General features: G+C 36.8%; 1 protein-coding gene across 8 annotated transcripts in view; it reads right to left on the bottom strand.

Annotated features, from left to right (window-relative positions):
• The window catches only part of HMCN1 (hemicentin 1), a 508,510-nt gene that overhangs the window by 9,269 nt on the left and 476,244 nt on the right, over positions 1-22,997 (bottom strand). For 7 of the 8 annotated variants that reach the window (XM_050765519.1, XM_050765493.1, XM_050765511.1 and 4 more), the window contains 9 exons: positions 21,929-22,050; positions 20,862-21,099; positions 15,967-16,029; positions 14,833-14,952; positions 14,215-14,349; positions 9,873-9,986; positions 9,198-9,323; positions 6,764-6,892; positions 2,805-3,155 (listed from right to left, as the gene is read on the bottom strand). In XM_050765519.1, the coding sequence (XP_050621476.1) occupies positions 2,805-3,155; positions 6,764-6,892; positions 9,198-9,323; positions 9,873-9,986; positions 14,215-14,349; positions 14,833-14,952; positions 15,967-16,029; positions 20,862-21,099; positions 21,929-22,050 (1,398 nt within the window). The remainder of the gene's footprint in view (positions 1-2,804; positions 3,156-6,763; positions 6,893-9,197; positions 9,324-9,872; positions 9,987-14,214; positions 14,350-14,832; positions 14,953-15,966; positions 16,030-20,861; positions 21,100-21,928; positions 22,051-22,997) is intronic. The other variant, XM_050765502.1, reaches the window with a different exon arrangement.

The raw sequence follows: 22,997 nt of genomic DNA on the forward strand, positions 1-22,997 counted from the left end.
TGAATGCACTAATGACAAGTACATACATATATAGTTGTGTTACCTTTGGCAGGCCATTTAACTTCTCAAGATCTCATTTATTCTTCTGTCAAAAGGGACACTTGAGACTATCTGCCCTAATTCACAGTTTTGCTGAAAGGTTCTATACAGTAATATGTGGGAAAATAGTCTATAAAGGGCTATCTGCTATTATTAAACAAAGCCATGAAAATGGCAAGGAGTGTGAGAATAGTTGATAATTCAAAATTGATATTTGCTTTAAGGTATGTGATTTCGGAGGCTGAAAATTTCTTGTCCCAGTGGTGTTTTGCTTTGACTAAAATTAAAATTTGCTCATAGTCTCTGATCATACACCAACCAGTGGAAGACTAGTTAACCAAAGTGTTGATTCTATGACTTATGTGAGTTTTTACTTCTTTAAAATCAGCTTTAACCTAAAATAACAGAAATGTAAATGATATTGAACTCCAAGTAGTTAAAACAGAGCTTTTGCAAGTATGAATTTTACAGTGCCCCCAAGTGTGATTTCTGCATTCAGATGCAATGCAATGGTCATTTTCCCTGTTACGCTTTGGAATCAATTTCTTCAAAAATTAGACTTTAGCGCAAGTCTAATAAGATTTCATTTGTTAATTTGAATCTTTCATAACTTGTCTGTCCCAGATAGTTAATGAAAAACATTTGGTGTTTATTGCAAGTTGGTCTTGTTGTGTAGTTCCAAAGCTGTCTACAATCTTACTGTAAATTTCTTCATTAGTCCCAATACTATAAAATACCGTATTTTAAGAAATGTTTAAGCCTATGAATTGCCCCCAAAGAAACTTAAATATCCAGTAATGGACTAACTGTACATTTTTACTTTAGATTCTCCAAGATTGACCCTTACTGTGAAATAGTGGCTGCCTCAAATAGCAGATGACTGAGGAAGATGATTGTGATAACATAATATAGGTTTAACATAAACAGAAGACAGAAAACATTTATAAGACTCTACTGTGATGAAGCTGCAGCCATAGATAGTGATGAAGAAGTAGGGAAATGGGTTATTCATCAGGAAACTTTCTTAAAATAACTTGGACCTTCTGATAATTTGGAAGAAACCAGCTAATGGTGTATAGTGTGGAGGGTGTGGTTTAATTCATTTTTCATAACACAGACGTTTGCGCAGGAAAGTAAAGGTAGAACAAAAGAAAGTGCTTGTCTAAAATGAAGGCCGAGAATGGGATGGTAACCTATCACCTAGTCTGTGAAAACCCTCTAGTGGGAATGACTGTTTGGAAGAAACTGAAAGACAAAATGTCAGATGTTAATTCTGTCAATAAAAGAATAGTGAACAACTTTAATGAAGAGTCAGATGAAAATTGTGGGCATAAAAAATTACCAAAACTCTGTAGCAGATTGACAGTATTGTTTAATATACTAGCAAGAATACTGGAGTCTACATATTTAGCAATTAAACAGTATTTGACCACATGGGACAAAATGTAGACAATTGTTAATGAATGCATTAATGTTTGGTGGTAGAAGGAGTGAGCACTGTCAACAATTCTGGTAAGCTAATCACAAGGGAGAAGTTTCCATATCCCTTATATTAAGCTGCAGGTACATCAGGGTGAAAAAAGACATAAAAGTGCTGGAAAAAAATATGAACCTAAAAAGCAAAGGGTAAAGTTTGAGTGTCCAGAGGGACTGAGGGTCCAACTGAGTAGAGATGATATGGGAAGATGAATCCACCTAAGGTTGACCAAGAAGTACATCTGAGAAGATAATAACAGGGCTTGGGCAAGGGTGGAAAAAGAAACAACAAAAATTGAAGATAGAAGGAGAAGAAATGTTTAAAAAATATTTAGCAAAAAGCATAGTTAGGAGAGAGTAAGCAAAGTGTAGAACGCTTTCGAGAAATGTAAGAAAATGAGGCTGGAATAGTGGTCTTTGAATTTAAACAGAATTTCTTTTTTCCCTCCCTCTTTACTTCCCTCCTCTGTGCTTTCTTTTTCCAGCTAACAAATAGTAAAACTAATTCCTGCTTGCTAATTCCCCTTGAGTAGGTCAATGACATGCAAATTGTAGATGTTCACAGAAAATTGAGTTAAATGAGTGACAGATGGTAATGTTTGCAACTTGAGTGAAAACAAGGTCTCAATTCTTAAGTTGGAAATTATACTTCACTTTGGCAAACAAATGAAATTATAGACTTGTGAATTTAGATAGATACTGAAAGCATATATGTTAGAGCGATAGAAGTAATTTAATTTTGTCCCAACTCATACTATCTTTTCAGTGACATACAAACATATACAATAATCAAACAGCAATTCCATGGGGACTGTGGAGCAACAGTCAATGGGATGTTGATTGTCATACAGAACAGTCGACTGAGAAGCTGAAACTTTCACTTTTAAACCACTGCTTTTCCATCAGTCCGATGTGGCTATAATCTGATGGCATATTATGTGGCAATTATGTGGCAATATTTACATCCTCTTTTAAATAAACTATATTCTGGATGCCACCGAAATTTATTTCTATGTAGCATTAAATTTAGTAACACCTTCAGGATGACCAAAAAGAGAAACTTACTATAACACAATAAATTATCAGAATGCCCACATGTAAATCCATAATTTACTTGACTCAAGTCTGTAATAGTTTTAGGTGCCAAAATAAATGTCTTAAAATTTCGAGTCATTCCGGACTTGAGATCAGATGTAGTTCACTGCACCCAAACAATCACAGGTGCTGTACACATACTTTGATCAGTAAGAGAGCCCACAGAAAGGAAATGTAATATGGCTGACATTTACCTACACATGTGTCATGGCTTGCCTCAGAGCCTTCAGGGCAAGTTTTCCTAATAGTCCTTCTAGTCCTGGAGAGAGATGTTCTGCTGTTTCTATACTCTGAGTAGGAGCTGTAGAGATGTGAGTACTGTCTGTAATGCTGTTGAGGTTGATAGTTGTTTCTCACAGGGGAGAACCGTGCAAGGTTATAGCTACTGTACTGAGTGCCGTAATTTGGCAGCCTCTCCAATCCAGCGCAAGATTTCCCGTCCCCTAATAAATGTTGTCCCGGCGGACAGATACACTTGAAGCTGCCGGGGGTGTTGGAGCACTGATGTGCACAAGGTTTAGGCACTTGTTCACATTCATTAATGTCTGCTCGTGTGCCATGACATAAAAAAGAGAAAAAAAGACACATACATACACACACAAAACACAGGAATATAGAATGAATCTGTGAAACAAACCGAAGATATTGTTACCCTCTAAAGCCAGGCATACAGTAATTTCTCCTCAACTGTTGTGAACTTTTGAGGAAGCTTTAATCATTCAGTTATGAACATAAAGACAGATTCTGTAAATTTCCCCCTAAATACTAATGCACACATTTTATTTGAACACTCACATTGGAGCAAGTGGCTCAGAAAACGAGACACATTAGTTCTGTGAATTCATACTCCTTTGACTTTCACTTATGGCCTTAAGATCTAGGGAACTCTGTTTTCAGCCTTGTCTCCTTGATCAGTTTAAGCTAATTTGGTATACATTTTTACATGTAATTCTACGAGTAACATTAAGATTTTAAATCTTAGAAATACTACACTAAGCTTTCTCAGTTCAGCTAGGCAGAGACATCCTAAATTGTTAAAATTTGTGTCTCTTCCTCTGGGGGAAAAACGGTACAAGAGAGTGTGGGCTCACAAATGAATACAATTTTCATCAAACTTCACTTATAAAAATGTCTCAAGATAATACCTCTTAATACAATCATACGTGTACATTTGGGAAATTTCTCTCTTGTTTTTTCTTTCTTTTGACAAATATTTCAGATGGAATTCTGACTTTTCTACTGGTTGACAATGTTGGAAGCTTTCTAATATGTCCATACATAATTTTAAAAAATGTAACTACTTTTATGTTTGTTTAAATGACTTGGTCTTTCTGCAAGCATCTTTGCCCTCCTAATTCTCCACATAGCAGCGAGAGAACTTTTCCAAATGTAAACCATATCATATTGCTTGTCTGCCCAAGACCTTTCATGTTTTCCCATCACATTCTTTATTATGGGCTCTTTATCCTCCTTACCCTCTGCCTACCTTTGCTCCAATAGCCTGACCCCTTGGTTCTTCCTTATTTATGGTCAGTGCATTCTTTTATGAATGACATCGACCTGGCTTCTCCTCAGCATGAAATACACTTGCTCAGAGCTTCCCATCGTGGCTGCTCTTTCCTTTTTTTTTTTTTTTTTTTTTTTTTTTTTTTTTTTTTGAGATAGAGTTGCTCTGTTGCCTAGGCTGGAGTGCAGTGGCATGATCTCAGCTCACTTGCAATCTCTGCCACCTGAGTTCAAGGGATTCTCCTGTCTCAGCCTCCTGAGTACCTGGGACTACAGGCGTGTGCCACCACACCCAGCTAATCTTTTTTGTATTTTAAATAGAGACAGGGTTTCACTGTGTTAGCCAGGATGGTCTAGATCTCCTGACCTCATGATCAGCCCGCCTCGGTCTCCCAAAGTGCTGGGATTAGAGGCGTGCGTCACCACGCCTGGCCTGCTCTTTCCTTTTGTCCAGTTTCTCAGAGAGGCTGCCTGGGTCACAGTGCTACCACCCCAGTCTGGGTCTCTCTTTCTCCTTACTGTTTTATTTTTCCTTAAAGTGCTTATCACTATCTGAAATTGTATATTTTGTGATTCTTCTTTCTCTCTCTGAAAGGTAAACTCCACGAGGACAGAGACCTGGTCTGCCCTGTTTAGCGATGTATTCCCACAACCTAGAACATCATCCAACACAAAGTAGGTGCTCAATAAACATTTGTTGAATTAATGAAGGAATGGGCTTGATATCCTGTGCCAAATCAAGCCATGAACAGTAGAAACGAAAAAGATCCTATGGGAAAATGTGGTCTTAAATACATGAAAACCAGAGTTCAAAGCTAATATAGATCTTAATTCTATCAGTAGAGAGAGAAATGAAATCACATCTCTAGTTTGCATTTAATTACAAGTTTTAGAGGTAGGAATGCTGGCAAAACTACAGACTTTAAATTTTTATTTTCTGAATTAGTAATTTTGAATTAATGAACAAGCCAAGCACATTTTCCCCCAATAGATTAAAAACAAGGAAACAAGGACATAGAATCAGTTCTTAACAAGATATAAACTCACCAAACATGTAAAATTTTAAAAAGTTATTTGCTTTCTATTGCTAGGTCAACACATGGAATCTGTACTTGTAACTCTTCCTATAAATTGGAAAAGGGAATGAAAGCCAAATTTTTTAATTCATTACCACAGTGGCATGAAAGAAAACAATATAGGAAGGTAGAATAAAATAGTAAATTTTGCTTTAAAAACTTTTAGTAGGTAAAAATTAATATCTTAACTCTTTTCTTTCTTTCTTTCTTTTTTTTTGAGACAGAGTTTTGCTCTTGTTGCCCAGACTGGAGTGCAGTGGTGCAATCTTGGCTCACTGCAACCTCCACACCGCAGGTGCAAGCAATTCTCCTGTCTCAGCCTGCTGAGTAGCTGGGATTACAAGTGCCTGCCGCCATGCCCAGCTAATTTTTGTACTTTTAGTAGAGATGGGGTTTCGCCATGTTGGCCAGGCTGGTCTCGAATTCCTGACCTCAGGTGGTCCACCCATCTTGGCCTCCCAAAGTGCTGGGATTACAGGTGTGAACCACCACGCCCAGCCATTCTAACTCTTGTTTTAAGGCAATGGTTCTGCATCCTTCCTTGTTTTATTCCCTAGCACAATGTCTGAGATCCAACTGGTGGCCAAATTGGTGAACAAATACCTGTATTTCATTCTGAAAAGTCACTGTTATGGCTAATCAAGATTTTAAACTATATATAAATGATAATATCTAAATAGAAGACTAAAATGATGCTTTGTATTGCTGTTATTAAAAAACATTAAAAGAGTTTCTAGTAATGGTATTAGTTTGAATATTTGCTACATACAAAATACTATGCGAGGGATTGCATAAAGACAGAGCTACGTCTTTTTGGGAGAATTTGCTATGAATAATCGTTAAGTAGACAACAAGGCAACCAATTTGAAAAACAGCATGTAACCCAGAAGCTAGTATTGAAAAGCCCACACAATTATTTTAGTGCAATTGAATATTCTAAGGAAGACTACAGTTTGATAGATCAGTTTCTTGATTATAAATGCATTAATTTTTACCAAAAGTATGTGGTTATCTTCTTACAGATATTTTCTATTTGCCTTCATATTCAAATATGACTAAGATGAAAACAAGTAGGCAAGTGGGGAGAAATGAATGAGATATTTAAGCATTAAATATGCAATAAAGTAATAATTATCCATTTGTTTAAATTGTGTGTCCCTATTTTAAAACCTCACACCTAAACTTTCATACTACATACAAGTATACGTCATGCTCAAATAAAATGTATCTATGCAAACATTTATGTCATGTGCATAGAGATATAATCAATGAGATAATCTTGGTAATTAAGTTGTGATGGCAATTATATCAGAACCTCACTTTGGTATGTATGGTGTACAGCAAGCACACAGTAAGTGATTATTATCACTTGAAATGTCAGTGTAAATTGAGCTCAATATGAAGTCTCCAAAGAAGTATCCAAATTGTGTTGAATGATGTAAATCAATTTACATACCTTATTATTGTAACAAGAGACCATTTGAGGATAGAGAAAGTGGCCCTAAGCGAGTTGGTAAGGCTAGGTAACTGTATCAGTAGCTTTATTGCTCAACAAGTTCCTATTAACTTACCCATGCAGGGTCTTCCAACTCCTTGAGACCGATAACCTCTTGGGCATACACAGCGATAGCTGCCTCTTGTATTCTCACATATCTGGTTATATCTGCACTGATGGGTCCCATCTTTACATTCATCAATATCTACAGACATGGAGGCAATAAGAAGTAACATTTCCTCTTTCAAACCCAAAGTCATTGTATCTGAAATCAGCATTCTGTAGGATTGCCAAAGGTTGCATTTCTCACCAAGTGGTTGAGATCATACCAACTTACAACTTGGAATCAGAAAACCTGGGTTCAAGTCCCAGCTCTGCCACTTATTAACTGGCTGCTTTTCCTCCTCCTGCTCCCTATTATGGAGAGTTTTATTCTCAGATTTCTTTTTTCTCCTTCTCTATATCCCTTCCTCCTTTTGTTGTCTTCTTTGTACAAGTGATTAGAGTTTAGACAGACTGAGAACAGTAGTGCTATATTGCTTCTGATCCACAGTCCCATGTTTCTAGCTGCTAGCTGGACATCCCCATCTCTTTGTTTTACCACTACTTCAAACCCAGCACACCCTCAGTGCCTTAACCTTACTCCCCTATTTGTGATAACAGCATGCCTGTGTTTCAAGTCCATCAAGCTTTAAATGATAAATGATGTTCTGTATTCCTGCTATTGAAAAGCATTTCTTTTAAAAGAGTTTCTAGTAATAATAGTTTGAACATTTGCTATATACAAAGATTGGGTAGTTCTATTTCCTCAATCAAAACCATGTATCTCTACATTTACATTTCCACTTAGCTAGATTTTTGCTGTAGCTTCTTAAAAAGTTTCTGCTCTTTCAACTCATCTCATGCCTAGTTAATCTTATACATAATTAGGGTCAGTATTCTGAAAAATGTTTATAGTTGCATGTAACTGTACATGATGCTCTGAGATGGCTGCTACCCCTTTTTTTTTTTGAGATGGGGTATCGCTCTATCACCCAGGCTGGAGTGCAGTGGCATGACCTTAGCTTACTGCAACCTCTGCCTGCTGGGTTCAAGTGATCCTCCCACCTCAGCCCTCAGAGTAGCTGGGACTACAGGCATGCGCCACCTTGCCCAGCTAATTTTTGTATTTTTAGTAGAGACGGGGTTCCACCATGTTGGCCAGGCTGGCATCAAACTCCTGATAGAGTTGGCTGCTATTAAATGATAAGGAAAGTATTGACCAATATCTATAGTGTGAGAGCTGAAACAAGTCTTTGAAATCTAATAGTTCAATTCCCATCACCAGTTGTTGTTGTTTTAAATTATACTAATGAACTTAGCAACTATCAACAGATGGCCAATATTCCTTCATCTATATCTATCCCCCACAATCCTATCATATTGTTTTGAAACAAATCTAAGACACTATAATTTTATTAATATTTTAGAATTGATTTTTTAAAGAAAAACTGTTATTTTTACAACAAGAGACTTAAACTCAAATTTCTGTGTAATCATAAGACTTGTCCAAAGGTTAGACAGCTATCAAGAAGGAACAATGAATTTTAACACTTAATCCCTAAGTTCAGCTCTTTCTCCCTTATACAAGGCTTTCTTGCTTTCCTTTTCCTATCATCTCCATCTAGTAACATCCCAACCTATATTTAAATGTGATCATTTCCACGACCTCCTTCATAGTGACTCCTACTGGATACAGTCACTTTCTTGGGTATTCTTGTAGAATTTGTTCCTCTTTATGGTGTTTCATTCACCTTGTATTATAGGTTTTTGCTTTTTTGGGGGGAGGGGGTATAGTGGAGGGACTAGAGTAGGCCAATTTAACCCATACATTATTTCTTTCTCCTGTGTTCTTTAGCAGGAATGAGAACGGGAATGGTATCTCTTTTATTTTTATAAATCCTACAGTTGCTAGCTCTGCTAACCAGGCTGGTACAGAATAGACATACACAGAAAAAATGTAGGGAGAAATATAATGTACCATTGTGTCTGGTCATTGATGTAGAATAGATAAAGCATAAATTTTGGGCAAATTATTTATTTGTCTGGTCATGGATTTGATATTTAAAGAATATACAGCTCCAAAATAATTATATTTTGAATTTTAATAAATCTCCTACAGACATAATTTTTCTTTCCTCCATGAAATTCTTAACATATATGCTAAATTTCATATTAGAAATTATGTGAGATAATATTAATGCTTGTGGATATTAAACCATGTAAACCAAATATTTAATTGATGGGAGATCAAAATGGTCGTAAGTTTTCATAGTGAGCTTCCATTTCCGGGTATAGCCATGACCCTGGGACCTGGAGCTCAATTATCCTAGAAGTTGGGAGTACTTATGGAAAAAGAAAGATTTCCTTGGTAGCTTAAATTTACTGTAATCACTAGTTTTAAAATGAATGCCTTACTTGACTTGTTGATGGCGAACTGATCTCAGTCATGGAAACAGCCAGACACTCACCAATACAGGTTCCATTTTCTGCCTTGGTCATTCCATTTGGACAAAGATCAATGCACTTATAGCCACCACGGGTGTTCTTACAGTGCTGATCTGGTCTGCATACATTCTGCCTACACTCGTTCACATCTTGATGAAAGAACAAAGGTAATGTAGATTAAGAAAATTATGTATTCAACTTTTCCAGGGAAATCATACTTTTGGAGTTTAGGGATATTATTTACATATATTCATTGCATAATCACTGTGTAAGGTTAAAGTGCTTAAATTCAACAATGTATGTAACACACTTTAAAATAGAATAAAAATCAAAAACAAAAACAAATACTGTTTTATAGAGCAGGTAGCCATACCATTTTCTCTTCTTAGAAAAATAAAATTTATATACACTGTTAATTTCATTTGTATACATATATATGTACATATATTTATATGTATAGGTATACTTTTGCAAAAAAATTAGAGGAAATGTCATGAAGAATGGGTATGTAATTAGAAAAAGAAACTCATAAAACATAGCATTTTTTGTCATTTTGGTTTTGCATGGATTGCATACATGCTGCATGCTTGATGTCCTAAATGGGAACCAGTACCAAGACACACTTTATGCATTTAGATCAGACATCATTAAGAAGTTGTAGAGGTGTCATTCCTTTAAATTCAAAGCCCTTTTCTTACCCATGCATTTTCTGCCTTTGAGCTGATACCCAGGTTCACATCCACAGTGGAAACTTCCTATGGCATTGAAACAGCGCTGGTGACAGGGGCTGGATTCTTGACATTCATTAATATCTGTTAAATAAAACAATACTTTCATTATATGCTATTAGGAAACCTGAGTTAATGTATCCCAAATATTTAACATTTTAATGATCTTGATCATTACCATGTTTAAGATCTCTAAAACCTATCCAATGTATTCACACTCATGTGATCTGCCAAATACTTGACAGAATTAATTGCTGGAGAGGATATCTCTCTTCAATACTCTTAAAAGTAGACAACTGCTAATGATACAGAACTGTCAATGAAACACTCTTCTACTTTAAGTATTTTGCCATATGGCTCTCACTCCTGTTTCTAGGAAGTTCCAGTCCTGGAATGTTACTGACAGACTGGGATGCTGAATACAGAGGAAAAAACTCCAACACTACTAAGGTCTTTTGCAATTGTCCTTTCTTCCCCTTTCTTGCTCCTTAACTTGGTGCAGGTCTTTATCACCCTGTGCCTGACTGCATTAACATCAGCATTTCGCTACATTTGCAGTCACTGCTACGTTGTACTTCCCAAACACCATCTGGGTCATAGTGTAACAAAAACTCTGCAGGCATGAACTCCTCAAACTCTTGGGGAATTGCCTGTGGTTTGTACCTTCTTTCCTTTCCTTTCCTCCAGTCCCAGAGGAAGAAATCCCTCTTCTCTCACTGAAGAAAAGTCCCTCTATTTGAGCTTTTGAGCTCTGCAGCCCATCTTACCCTTCCTCACCAAGATGAGGACTGTGGTCCATCAATCATTCCCTCCTCCTGTGCATTTTTAAAGTCCTTCCAGTCTATCACTGATGGGCATTTGGGTTGGTTCTATGTCTTTACTATTGTGAATAGTGCTTCAGTAAACATACGTGTGCACGTGTCTTTATAGTAGAATGATTTATAATCCTTTGAGTATATATCCAGTAATGGGATTGGTGGGTCAAACGGTATTTCTGGTTCTAGTTCCTTGAGGAATCGCCACACTGTCTTCCACAATCATCGAACTAATTTACACTCCCACCAACAGTGTAAAAGCATTCCTATTTCTCTACCTCCTCTCCAGCATCTGTTGTTTCCTGACTTTTTAATGATTGCCATTCTAACTTACGTAAGATGGTCTCATTGTGGTTTTGATTTGCATTTCTCTAATGACCAGTGATGATGAGCTTTTACTCATATGGTTGTTGGCTGCATAAATGTCTTCTTTTGCGAAGTGTCTGTTCATATCCTTTGTGTACTTTTTGATGGGATTTTTTTTTTTCTTGTAAATTTGTTTAAGTTTCTTGTAGGTTCTGGATATTAGCCCTTTGTCAGATCGATAGATTGCAAAAATTTTCTCACTCTGATAGTTTCTTTTGCTGTGCAGAAGCTCTTCAGTTTAATTAGATCCCATTTGTCAATTTTGACTTTTGTTGCCATTGCTTTCGGTGTTTTAGTCATGAAGTCTTTGCCCATGCCTATGTCCTGAATGCTATTGCCTAGGTTTTCTTCTAGGGTTTTTATGGTTTTAGGTCTTATGTTTAAGTCGTTAACCCATCTTGAGTTAATTTTTGTATAAGGTGTAAGGAAGGGGTCCAGTTTCAATTTTCTGCATATGGCTAGCCAGTTTTCTCACCATTTATTACATAGGGAATCCTTTCCCTATTGCTTGTGTCAGGTTTGTCAAAGATCAGATGGTTGTAGATATGTGGTGGTATTTCTGAGGCCTCTTTTCTGTTCCATTGGTCTATATATCTGTTTTGGCACCAGTACCATGCTGTTTTTGTTACTGTAGCTTTGTAGTATAGTTTGAAGTCAGGTAGCATGATGCCTCCAGTTTTTTTCTTTTTGCTTAGGATTGTCTTGGCTATACGGGCTCTTTTTTGGTTCCACATAAAATTTAAAGTAGTTTTTTCTAGTTCTGTGAAGAAAATCAGTGGTAGCTTGATGGGGATAGCACTGAATCTATAAATTACTTTGGGCAGTATGGCCATTTTCACGATATTGATTCTTCCTATCCATGAGCATGGAACGTTTATGTCCTCTCTTATTTCCTTGAGCAGTGGTTTGCAGTTCTCCTTGAGAGGTCCTTCACATAAAATGTGGCACATATACACCATGGAATACTATGCAGCCATTAAAAGGGTAAGTTCATGTCCTTTGCAGGATTAAGCTGGAAACCATAATTCTCAGCAAACTAACACAGGAACAGAAAACCACACACTGTGTGTTCTCACTCCTAAGTGGGAGTTGAACAATGAGAATGCATGGACATAGGGAGGGAAGCATCACACACCAGGGCCTGTCGAGGGGTTGGGAGGGGGTTAGGGGAGGGACAGCCTTAGGAGAAATACCTAATGTAGGTGATGGGTTGATGGGTGCAGCAAACCACCATGGCATGTGCATACCTATGTAACAAACCTGCACATTCTGCACATATATCTCAAAACTTAAGTAAAAGAAGGAAGTACTTTTTAAAAAATTATACTTTTTCTTTCCAATAAACCTGTAGATATAATCAAAATTTTCCTCTAAGTCCATACTCATCTCAAGCTCCTGCCACTTCTCTCTTGCTATATTCCAAACCCTTCAAAAGAAAAATCACCATAGTTGAGCTCTTCACTTCCTCACCTTACATTCTGGATTGCCAATGTCTCTTATTTTGTACTTGTTTTCTATTTGACATCTTTTAATTTAACCACTCAAAATCTACAATGTGTTAACTTACATAAACACAGATGTGATGATATACTTTTTTGTTTTGTTTTTGAGACAGAGTCTCTCTCTGTCACCCAGGCTGGAGTGCAATGGCACAATCTCGGCTCACTGCAACCTCTACCTCCTGGGTTCAAGTGATTCTCCTGCCTCAGCCTCCCAAATAGCTGGGATTACATTTGTGAACCACTGCACCCGGCTGTGATCACAAACTTTTAAAATATTTTTCTTAGTGCAGTTTTTTTTTTCTTCTTCCTCTTTTGGTTGGGCTCCCTTCTCCCTTTTTACCCTTCTTACCCACCAAAGGCAAACAACATTAACAATCTAGTATGAATAATAATTTATTTCTACTGCAGCCACATAAATATCTCCACCGAAATATATAGATCCATTTCCTTTTTTTCTTTGGTTGTTTTTCCAGTTACATACTCTTTTCTGCAAAATTATACATACTTTCCTACATCTGGATTTTTCTCATGGATGCACAGTGGTTCATGGTGTATGTACCATGCTTCATTTATTCTGTTGATAAACATTCAGTTTTGGATCCACTGTCTTTTCCTTTATGAAAAATCCTGATAACAGCTTTATTTATATTTGCCAAAACTTGGAGGCAACTAAGATGTCCTTCACTAGGTAAACTGTTTTGTATCTAGATATTTATTATTGAGCAGTGAAAAGAAATGAACTATCAAGCCATGAAAAGGGGTGGAGGAACCTTAAATGTTACTAAGTGAAAGAAGGCAATCTGAAAAGGCTGCACAATTGTATGATTCCAACTATATGACATTCTGGAAAAGGCAAAACCACAAAGATAGTAACAAGATCGGTGTTTGTCAGAGGTTGGAGGAAACAGAAATGATTCAGTGAAGCACAGAGAATTTTGAGGACAGTGAAACTATTCTGTACGACACTATCATGGCAGATACATGTTGTTATAAATTTTTGCAAACCTATAGAATGTGCAACACCAAGAGAAGCTTAATATAAGCTAGCCTCTGAGTGATAATGATGTGTCAGTGTAGGTTTATTGACTGTAACAAATGTACCGCCCTGGTACATTTGCTAGTGTGGGATGTTGATAGTGAGGAAGGCTGTGTGTGTGGAGGGAAGGGGTTATGTGGGAATCTATGTACTTTCTGCTCAATTTTGCTGTGAACCTAAAACTGTTCTTAAAAATAGCCTACTAAAAATATCCTTCAACAAACATTCTGGCAGTCTTATGCAATGGAATTTTATGAAATAGATTTTATTGGACTGTGCAGTATGATCTTAATCAAATGGTAACAGGCAAATGGTCATTCAAAACCACTGTGCCATACATATTTAAAATAGCTGTGGAATGTATCTGAATACGAGCTCATGAAGAAGCTCAACTTATAAAACGTATAAAATGAAGTTCAGGTTTAAGTTCTCCAGAGAGACAGGAGTCCCACTTGCTGGATATCTCCTCACTCTCTCCCTTTTATGTGGTCCCTTCCTCTTGGAGTTTCTGAGACAGTTAACTTTCGAGGAGTCAAAAGGGGGGTCTAATTCTTACTGTCATGAACATAAAGAAAAGGCCTCCATTTTTATACCTTGACAACTCAGCCCATCAGAGGTTCTTCGAAAACCAGTTCCACAATGGACCACACAGCGATAGGATCCAATTGTATTGTCACAGTCCTGACCAGCGTGGCAGGTGTGCCTACCCAAAGCACACTCATCAATATCTGCAACAGAAGGAATCATTCAACTGAGGTGAACTGAAGAACACCAGCCCAAGAACCTGCTGTGAAATAGGGATATGAAAAGCCATGAAGGACACTTGAAACTAGAAAAGAACAAGAAGGACTGAAGTTTTTGGTTGAGTCACTTCAGGTGGGCTAAATAGCTGACAAACTCACAGCAGCACGGTGTGATTAGTATCTTCATAGACTGACTAATCAGACCATTTACAAATTAGGTGGCTTTTAAGAAGTTACTTCTCCTTTCTGAGATCTTGAGTGAGATGCTCCAGGCATTCCTGCCTTGAGAGTGCCCTACATGCAGGCAGTGCATGAGCAGTGTTCTTGTTTTTTCAGCCCAACCTTCTGTTTGTTGCCAAAGTGTGGGCAGAAGTAGTAGGAAAGAAGAGAATGGGTCTATCACACTTTTTCTAGGTCAAAGATTGCCTTGACCCATTGCTTAAATGTGTCTATTAGATTCGTGAATACCTTGACAAGTTCTTCCATCTGCAGCTATGGTGAGGCCTTTAGGGCAGGAGCAGTAGTAGGTCCCCATGGCATTGTGGCAGGTATGGGAACAGGGATTCCCTGCTGCACATTCATCCTCATCTGAAAGAAAAAAACAAGAAGGCCCAGATCAATATATAAAATCCCTACTTTCTGGGAGTTATTAAAGCCAGTAAAAATAATTGCTTATAGAGGCCAAGAAGTTGAATCAACTATAATAGAAAATACTTTAAGTGCCACAAAATGAATTCACTAAATGAAAATAATTTGAGGCATCTGAGTTATCCTTGATAGTGAATAGATGGTTAGATTACATCGTAAAACAACAATGATAATAGCTAAAATATATTTATCTACTGTGCTCTAAATGCCTTTTACCTGCTTTAACTGTTTCATCGCAGAATTTCTAGGAGATAAGTATTTTTATTACTGTCCTCATTTTGCAGGACAAAACTGAGGAACAAAGAAGTTACATAAATTGCTTAAGGTCATATAAGTCATTACTGGCAGGGCTGTCATTTGAACCTCGGTAGTCAAAAGACCACCTCTTTATCATAAGACTATATTACATTGCCTACTAATGAAAGAAAAGCGCTGTGTATGTAAATGTAAGCTCCTCAAGCCATTTACTTAGCAGTTAACTTATCTGTACATCTCTTGTGCTGGTACTTTGGTGGGATAAAATTGGTTTACATTAGTGATAAGTCCACAATCCTGCCTGTCCTCTGATTAATTCTAGGGTTCAGTGGCTTAATGTTGGATTGTGGCTCTCACACCCACAGCAATCAAGTCACCAGATGAAGTATAGTGTTTATTGTCTGTCTGCTCGCTCCACATCTATAGTTAGTCACTATCTCTGACACAGTTGGCTGTGGCCAAATTCAGAGAACATGGGCTTTGCAATTAACTTAAATTCAAATGTAGCTCTGCCACTTGATGCTGAGTGGTTTTTGGTAGTTTGACTTTTCTACATCTCTATTTCCTTAGCTGTCAAATGGGATGTTTACAGAACTGTTGTGATGATTAAATACCTAGGGAAAGGGCAATAGATATCCATTAAATGCTATCCAACATTGACATTTTCATTACAATAAAACCCTTTATCTCTGTACTTACCAGCACAAAAAGGTCCAACTGAGTCTAAGGTAAACCCAGAGGGGCACTGATTACTGCGATCTCCTACCACAGAGAGGAAAGCAAAGTTAACTGGCTTATTAGAATAGTTGCCCCTGGTTTCTTTCCATTAGCATCTTTCCTGGGAATATATGCCAAAGATGAAACACATAATGCAAAAATGCAATAGGTGAAAATAAGCAGGCATGGAAAACTTTGCCTGTTTCTCAACCAAGAAGTAAATGAATCCCAGTCCAGAGATTGTTGACAAGCTGCCACTGGAAACGGGTTTCTTGTGTAAGTTGTTCACATCAATAAAAAAATTATTCTGTGATAACTAAAAAGGGTCCAAGATAAATGTATATGCCAGGTATAACCACGGGCAAAGTCCTATTCTTCCAGCCATTACTAACCCTGTTTTACTCTAGAAAGAGAAATGCTGTTTTCAAGCAACTTAAAATAATTCGTGCCAGTGAAAAATAGAAACTCTGTGAAGAAGCTCCCTCCTTTTGTGGATCTCCTCCATTAGCATCATTGAGCATTTGGGTCAAAATCTCCCATGTGTGACCAAGTGTTTTCCTTTTCATCTAGTCAAAATAAGGGGAAACAGGCATACTGTGATAGAAAAGACTTAAGTTAGATGTCAGAAACAAAAAAGCGAACAAGAACAGATTAGTTAAGAAACCTCTTTTCCTGAAAGCATCCTAGTCTTCCTGCTCATGCAGTGGGGTCGTACTAGGATAGATGGGACAGAAACATCTAGGGCACATTGCTTGCTAAGTGATCATTGCATGGTTACTGTGTGTGTATCACAATTTAGTTTCCACTTAGTCATTTGTTCATTCTTTAATCCAACCAGTTACGTTGTGTGGGACACAATTGCGGAAAAAACATGTCATGTAAACATATTAATTTATTACCTGATAGTAGTTTTAGGTTTTTGGTTATAAATAGGGGAGATATCTTCTATTAGGTGGAATTCGGGAACTTTTTTGGGAGATACTTTTGTTGTCATAATAAGACTATTAAAATTCAGTGAGTGGGACAGGTCCCGTGGCAGATTTTACAAGAATGCAATGTGTAGTCTTGAAAGATGATGATCTGTCCCTTGCCTTGCAAGACTTTCATGAAAGTAAGAAATCTATAATTATCTAAGCTTTGAATGTGTCTGCCGTATATTACGCATTTTTCAAGATTTAAATATATAGTGAATTTTCTAGGAATGCAGTTTTCATAAAAATTGATGGCTGATTGGACTGTTTCATATAGAACATTACTAAGAGTTGCTTAATGTTCCCCAAATAATCATACTAGGATTCAGTGTATGTTTGAGTATACAACTACTTCTTTCTGTCCAAAGATTTTCATATTAAAATATGTAATGTTATGAGTTATTTTCTTTTTGTTGATTTTCATATTATAAAGTGTGTTATTTTGAATTATGTTACAATTTTTATTTCAAGATAGTAAAAGGCAATAAAAAATATTTGTTTATAATAATGTATGATAACAGTAGAAACCTTGAAAAGTATAAAATTCTGGTAGTCTTGTCAAATTGAACGAACTACTGCTGAGATTTTGATGTTTTTCCTTCCAGTCAATTTTGTGAATATATACTTAGAAATTAAATTTAGGATATACAGACTGATAATTGCCAAGCTTGACTAATCATAAAAATCATTTGAAAATCTTATTAAAAATATAGGTTCCCTTGGTCCCATTATTACTAGAATTGCCAAGAAAGAGAACTGGGAATCTGTGTTTTTAATGGGTGTAAAGATTTTCTTATAATCACCCAGGGGTGGGCAACCCAGGTTTGGCTCATACAGTGCTTTTCAGTTATTATTGTCATGAACATTTCCCTTTGTTACTTGTTTACAGTGATGCTGTCAACACCTAGAACAATGTTTAGTACACAGTAGGTACTCAACAAATATTTGTTAAATGAATAAATGAGCTAAATATTTCCTATTTCAGTGATTTTAAGTTATTGTTATATAGCTGTGCCATAACTTATGTATTTGTTTCCTACTTTGAGGATATTTATTATTTTTCTATTATAAATAACACTGGATAAAACTTCCTAAGCATTCATCTTTGGCTATTTCTGTGATTTTCATAGGACAGACTCCCAAAATGAGATAACTGAAAAGATATGAATATTTGAAAGGCTATTGGAGACACACTGCCTTCCAGAAATGTTGAACCAATTTATCCCCCTGCCAGCAGTGTGTAAGGGTGTTCATTTCCCCATACCTCTGTAACACTAGGCAGTCATCACCCTTGTTATAGTCAGAAAATAACTTATTAATTTGCATTTCCTTGCTTACTAATGAGGGTAAACAGTTTCTTCACATTTGTCATTATTTACTCTTTTGTGAGTTTCCCTTATGCAGTTTTCTACTGAGGATATTTGCCTCTTTCTGATTTTGAAGTGCCTTTGTATGTATTAAGGTTAATCATGGTTGTCAATAACATGTGATGCAAGTATTTTTTCTTGGTGCATATTTTACCTTCTCATTTCACTTTTTTTTCTTCCCATGAAGAAGTTTTAAAAAATGTATTTGTAGTTAAATTTATATATTCCTTTATAATTTCTGATACGCTCTGATTGGTTTGTAAAATATATACTTTATAATTAATTTTAAAAAGACATTAGATTTTAAAGATATAAAAATAGGAGATTGACTTTATTTGAGAGTTTTCCTGACCAGTACTTTCCAAAAGCAAGAGTGCAGACCAGATATATTAGAATCATTTAGGGTCTGTGTTAAAAATACAAACTCCCAGACCCGACCGTGGACTTGCTAAACCAAAAATCTTTGTGGCCAGAAATCTGAACTTTCATCAGGCTCTCCGGAAGATTCTAATTTCACTGCAACCATACTTAGCTCTAGTATAGACCTAACACGATTTGCTAGTTAAATTACCAGGAATGCAAGCTTGCCCCCTAATGGTTGCTCAAAAACAAATTGCAAGTACACAATTCTTAAAATTGACAAGGACCATGACATATGTATCATATGTAATTCATAGAATCACAGTGTCCAAGGATAGTAAGGGGCCTTTAAAAGTCATACAGTGTGTTTCTTTATATTGTGGGACCCAGATCCCTCAACAAACCCACTTAAAGACACCACAAAGACCTTTAAGCAGTTTTGGGCTTGGGAAATGTACATGATTAGGTAGAAAGTGTACATGACTTTTCAGAAATCAATTCATGTAGTTCCAGATGGTAGAAATTCACTTATTTGTGCCCAGTTATCTTTTTTTTTTTTTTTTTTAATTAGATGGAGTACTGAAAAAAGTAGAAACAGAAGTTAGATTTAAAAAGCAGGTATTTGGGAGGCCGAGACGGGCGGATCACGAGGTCAGGAGATCGAGACCATCCTGGTTAACACGGTGAAACCCTGTCTCTACTAAAAATACAAAAAATTAGCCGGGCATGGTGGCGGGCACCTGTAGTCCCAGCTACTTGGGAGGCTGGAACAGGAGAATGGCGTGAACCCGGGAGGTGGAGCTTGCAGTGAGCCGAGATCGCGCCACTGCACTCCAGCCTGGGCGATGAGCGAAATTCCATCTCAAAAAAAACACAAAAAAACCTGGCATAATTAGGGAAAGAAAATGTAACTCCTCATTCTGGTAGCTCATTTCTTTTGTTCAAGTGGCATGGCATGCATGGCAATAGTAAAAGTTACTGATGAAAGCAAGAGTAAACACTGAAAATAAATTTTTAGCATATCTGCTAAACATAAAATGGTGATGTTTAAAATTTACTTGGCTCTATTTTAGGAAACATGGCACACAGGAAAACACATTCACAAGGTCAATGTGAATCCTTTTAAGTAAACTCATGGGAGCCTAAAGTTCAACGTTAAATTGAACTTTTATGTTAAAGAACATAAACATTTAATGTCTAACATGACTACATACAAGAATCATCCCAGCATTAAAACCCCACAGAATATGGAATGTTAATTGCTGTGGTGGCTCTTTATGACTGAAAAGGGAATCTCAGGAGACGGACACATCAAAGAACCACATAGCACAGATGGACTGCTTAGATCAAGAGTTGCAGAACCATGCTTGGAAAATGAAAGCAGTTAAAAAATCATAACTTCCAGGAACAAGAAATGACAGCTGGAATCCTGATTATCACCGCATAATTTTAAAAAGCTGCTTTTAAAATATAGAAATTATTTTTGACTAGTTTAAGACACACCTTTGTATTGTGTTTCAGGAATTTAAAAAATTTCTTGACAAATATAAAATTCAAGACAATAACAAATGGATTTTATTATTTGAAGAAAAAGCATTTGGACACATGTTTTTCTTTTTTTGGAGATGGAGTTTTGCTCTTTGTTGTACAGGCTGGAGTGCAGTGGCGTGATCTCGGCTCACTGCAACCTCTGCCTCCTGGGTTCAAACAATTCTGCCTCAGCCTCCTGAGTAGCTGGCACCCGCCACCACGCCTGGCTAATTTTTTTTTTTTTTTTTTTTTAAGTAGAGATGGTAGTTTTACCATGTTGGCCAGGCTGGTCTGGATCTCCCGACCTCAGGTGATCCGCCCGCCTCTGCCTCCCAAAATGCTGGGATTACAGGAGTGAGCCACTGCACCCCACCATATTATGTTTTTAACCCTCTCTGCATGTATGGAATAGAACAACAGCAACCCCACTGTGTAGTGTGAAGAAGTATATTAGTAAAATAAACGTACTAGAACTCCAATTGGGTTGGCTTTTCCATAGGGCTTTACTTAACAAAAAAGCATAGACAACACACATGAAAAACCTGATATCATCATGTTAGATGTAAGCCTCAATGTCCTTATTTTGAATTTTTTTTAACCATTTAGACTGGATGGCATAAAGATACGGATTTTCTTTTAATCAAATTACCTTTGGATATTGAAGCATGAATTTTAAAACCCAGTGTCTCTTCTAACTGGTTATAGTCAGATTCGACAGAGGATGCATGAAGTGTTTCAACCAAGAAAGGCATTCTTCCCCGTGCCTGATCATAGAAAACGGTGTGGTTCCATGTGTATGGGATGCTGATGCCATCAATGGTGAACAGCCGCGTTGAGTAGGCGTACAGCTGCCCAGGACCTGTTTGAATGTAGTCCTCTGTGTAATCCTAAGGAGAACAATGTGGATTTGAAGATCAATATGGCTCATACTAATTTTTTGTCCCCTTAAGGGGACTATGAAATGCAGAATGAGGGGGGAAAAAGGATTAGGAGCTAAAAAATACACATCATGATGATGGTAAACATTTAATATGTGTTAACTCTTTTAATCCTATCAACAATTCTATAAGGTAGCTTTAAATAGCCATAGTTTGCAGACTAGAAAAGTAAGTTTGTAGAAATTAAGCAACTTTCTTATGACATTGCTAGAAAGTGGTGGAATGAGGATCTGAATGTGGATCTGCTTGGCATCAAACCCTATGTTCTTTTATTTATTGCCTCCTTCATGAGAAAAATTGTATAGTAATTGTACAGTAGTGTTCAGGAAATAACATAAGGTTTGAACTCTTTAATTATAACATAGTTGTTTCATAATTTTGCTGTCATAAATTTCAGTTTAATAAGAGACTCAAAGATAAACAGATGTGAAAGGGTGATTGTTAGCCTTTAATTTCTTAAATATTTTGTGGATGATACACAAAAACGTTTATGCAAGAATTACTATCATCTTTGTTTAAAGAAAATTAAACAAATGCGTTACATCAAGTATTTGATCTTGGTCCTGATAGGGAGGGTGGTAAAACCATTAAGAGAGTTTGTAAAAACTTGTCCCTGAAGATTCTTAAACAAAGATCAGATAGTTACTTAAAGGCTTAGTAGTTTGGACATTTTCCCCCCACAAAGTGGACAAGTTATCTGTGCTCCTTCTATGGACCTTTCACTCATACTCATCATTACTCTAATAAGCAGCAAAGACAAGTTATCCTGGCATTTTACCTTTACAGTGACTTCAGCAGGTGACTGAAGCTGTAGGACATAGCCACTCACAACGATATCTAGCAGCAAAGCACCATCGGAATCCAAGCCCCGGGCAATATGAGTCATCCGCAAGATTTCTCCTGGGAATTACAAGATATTCATTTTGACAGCAAAACAAACAAACAAAAAAGGTTTCTGGAAGCACAGAGCAGATTTACCTTACATACCGGTTCAGCTATGCTATTTGAGTTCCAACTGGAATAAGTATAGGTGATGAGAACTGAATTAGCACTTAGCCTCCCAATTCAAGAGTTAGGTTTATTGAATTCAGTTTCTTTTAACATTTCATGTAGCAAAAATGTGGCATATGGTTATACAAATTTCATACTTTAAATTCACAGGCAATAACAAAGCAGCCTTATAAAAACGAATTGTCTGTGACTGGCAAAAACCACTAGTCTGGCCACAGTGCTTTGTTCTTTCTGATGCTTCTAAAAGTAACAAAGGACATCTTAGTAAGTGGATGCCCATGAAAAGATCCAATTGTCTTCTCCGCTGATTAAATGTTGGTTAAAGATAAGCCCCTCTTCCTTAAAGGTCGCTGCTATTGAGGCTGACCAACTGTGAAGAGGCTTGAAATGGAGCTCTCTAAACATCTGTATGTACATGGAAAGGGTCATGAATAGCTAACCCAAACTCCTTAAGACTAGGGATAAGTGAAAAGCCTTTAGGTTTGTTTGTTTTGTTTCTATCTTTTTCATAAAGAATTGCTAATTGGATCTTGGTTTAAAGACAAAGGTCTCTAATTAATAACAGTAACTCATTTTCCTTCTTTGTTTGGTCTTTAAAATCCTCTCTAAGAAGGAGGAGAGGAGAAAAACTTTTAGGGTATACAAATGACTGCTTGAGAACACATGGCCTCTTACGATCTTATGTTAGTACAAGTTTATAGCAAAATATGAAATTTCTTTTATATCACTTATGAATAAGATTGCATCCAAAAGTTTCAAATTATTCTCTGTGAACATGTATTTTTCTTAACCACCAATCTTTATGGTACTTTTTATAGTAATAGAATATTAAATTC

Source organism: Macaca thibetana, chromosome 1, assembly GCF_024542745.1.
Source record: "Macaca thibetana thibetana isolate TM-01 chromosome 1, ASM2454274v1, whole genome shotgun sequence".
Classification (NCBI taxonomy): domain Eukaryota; kingdom Metazoa; phylum Chordata; class Mammalia; order Primates; family Cercopithecidae; genus Macaca; species Macaca thibetana.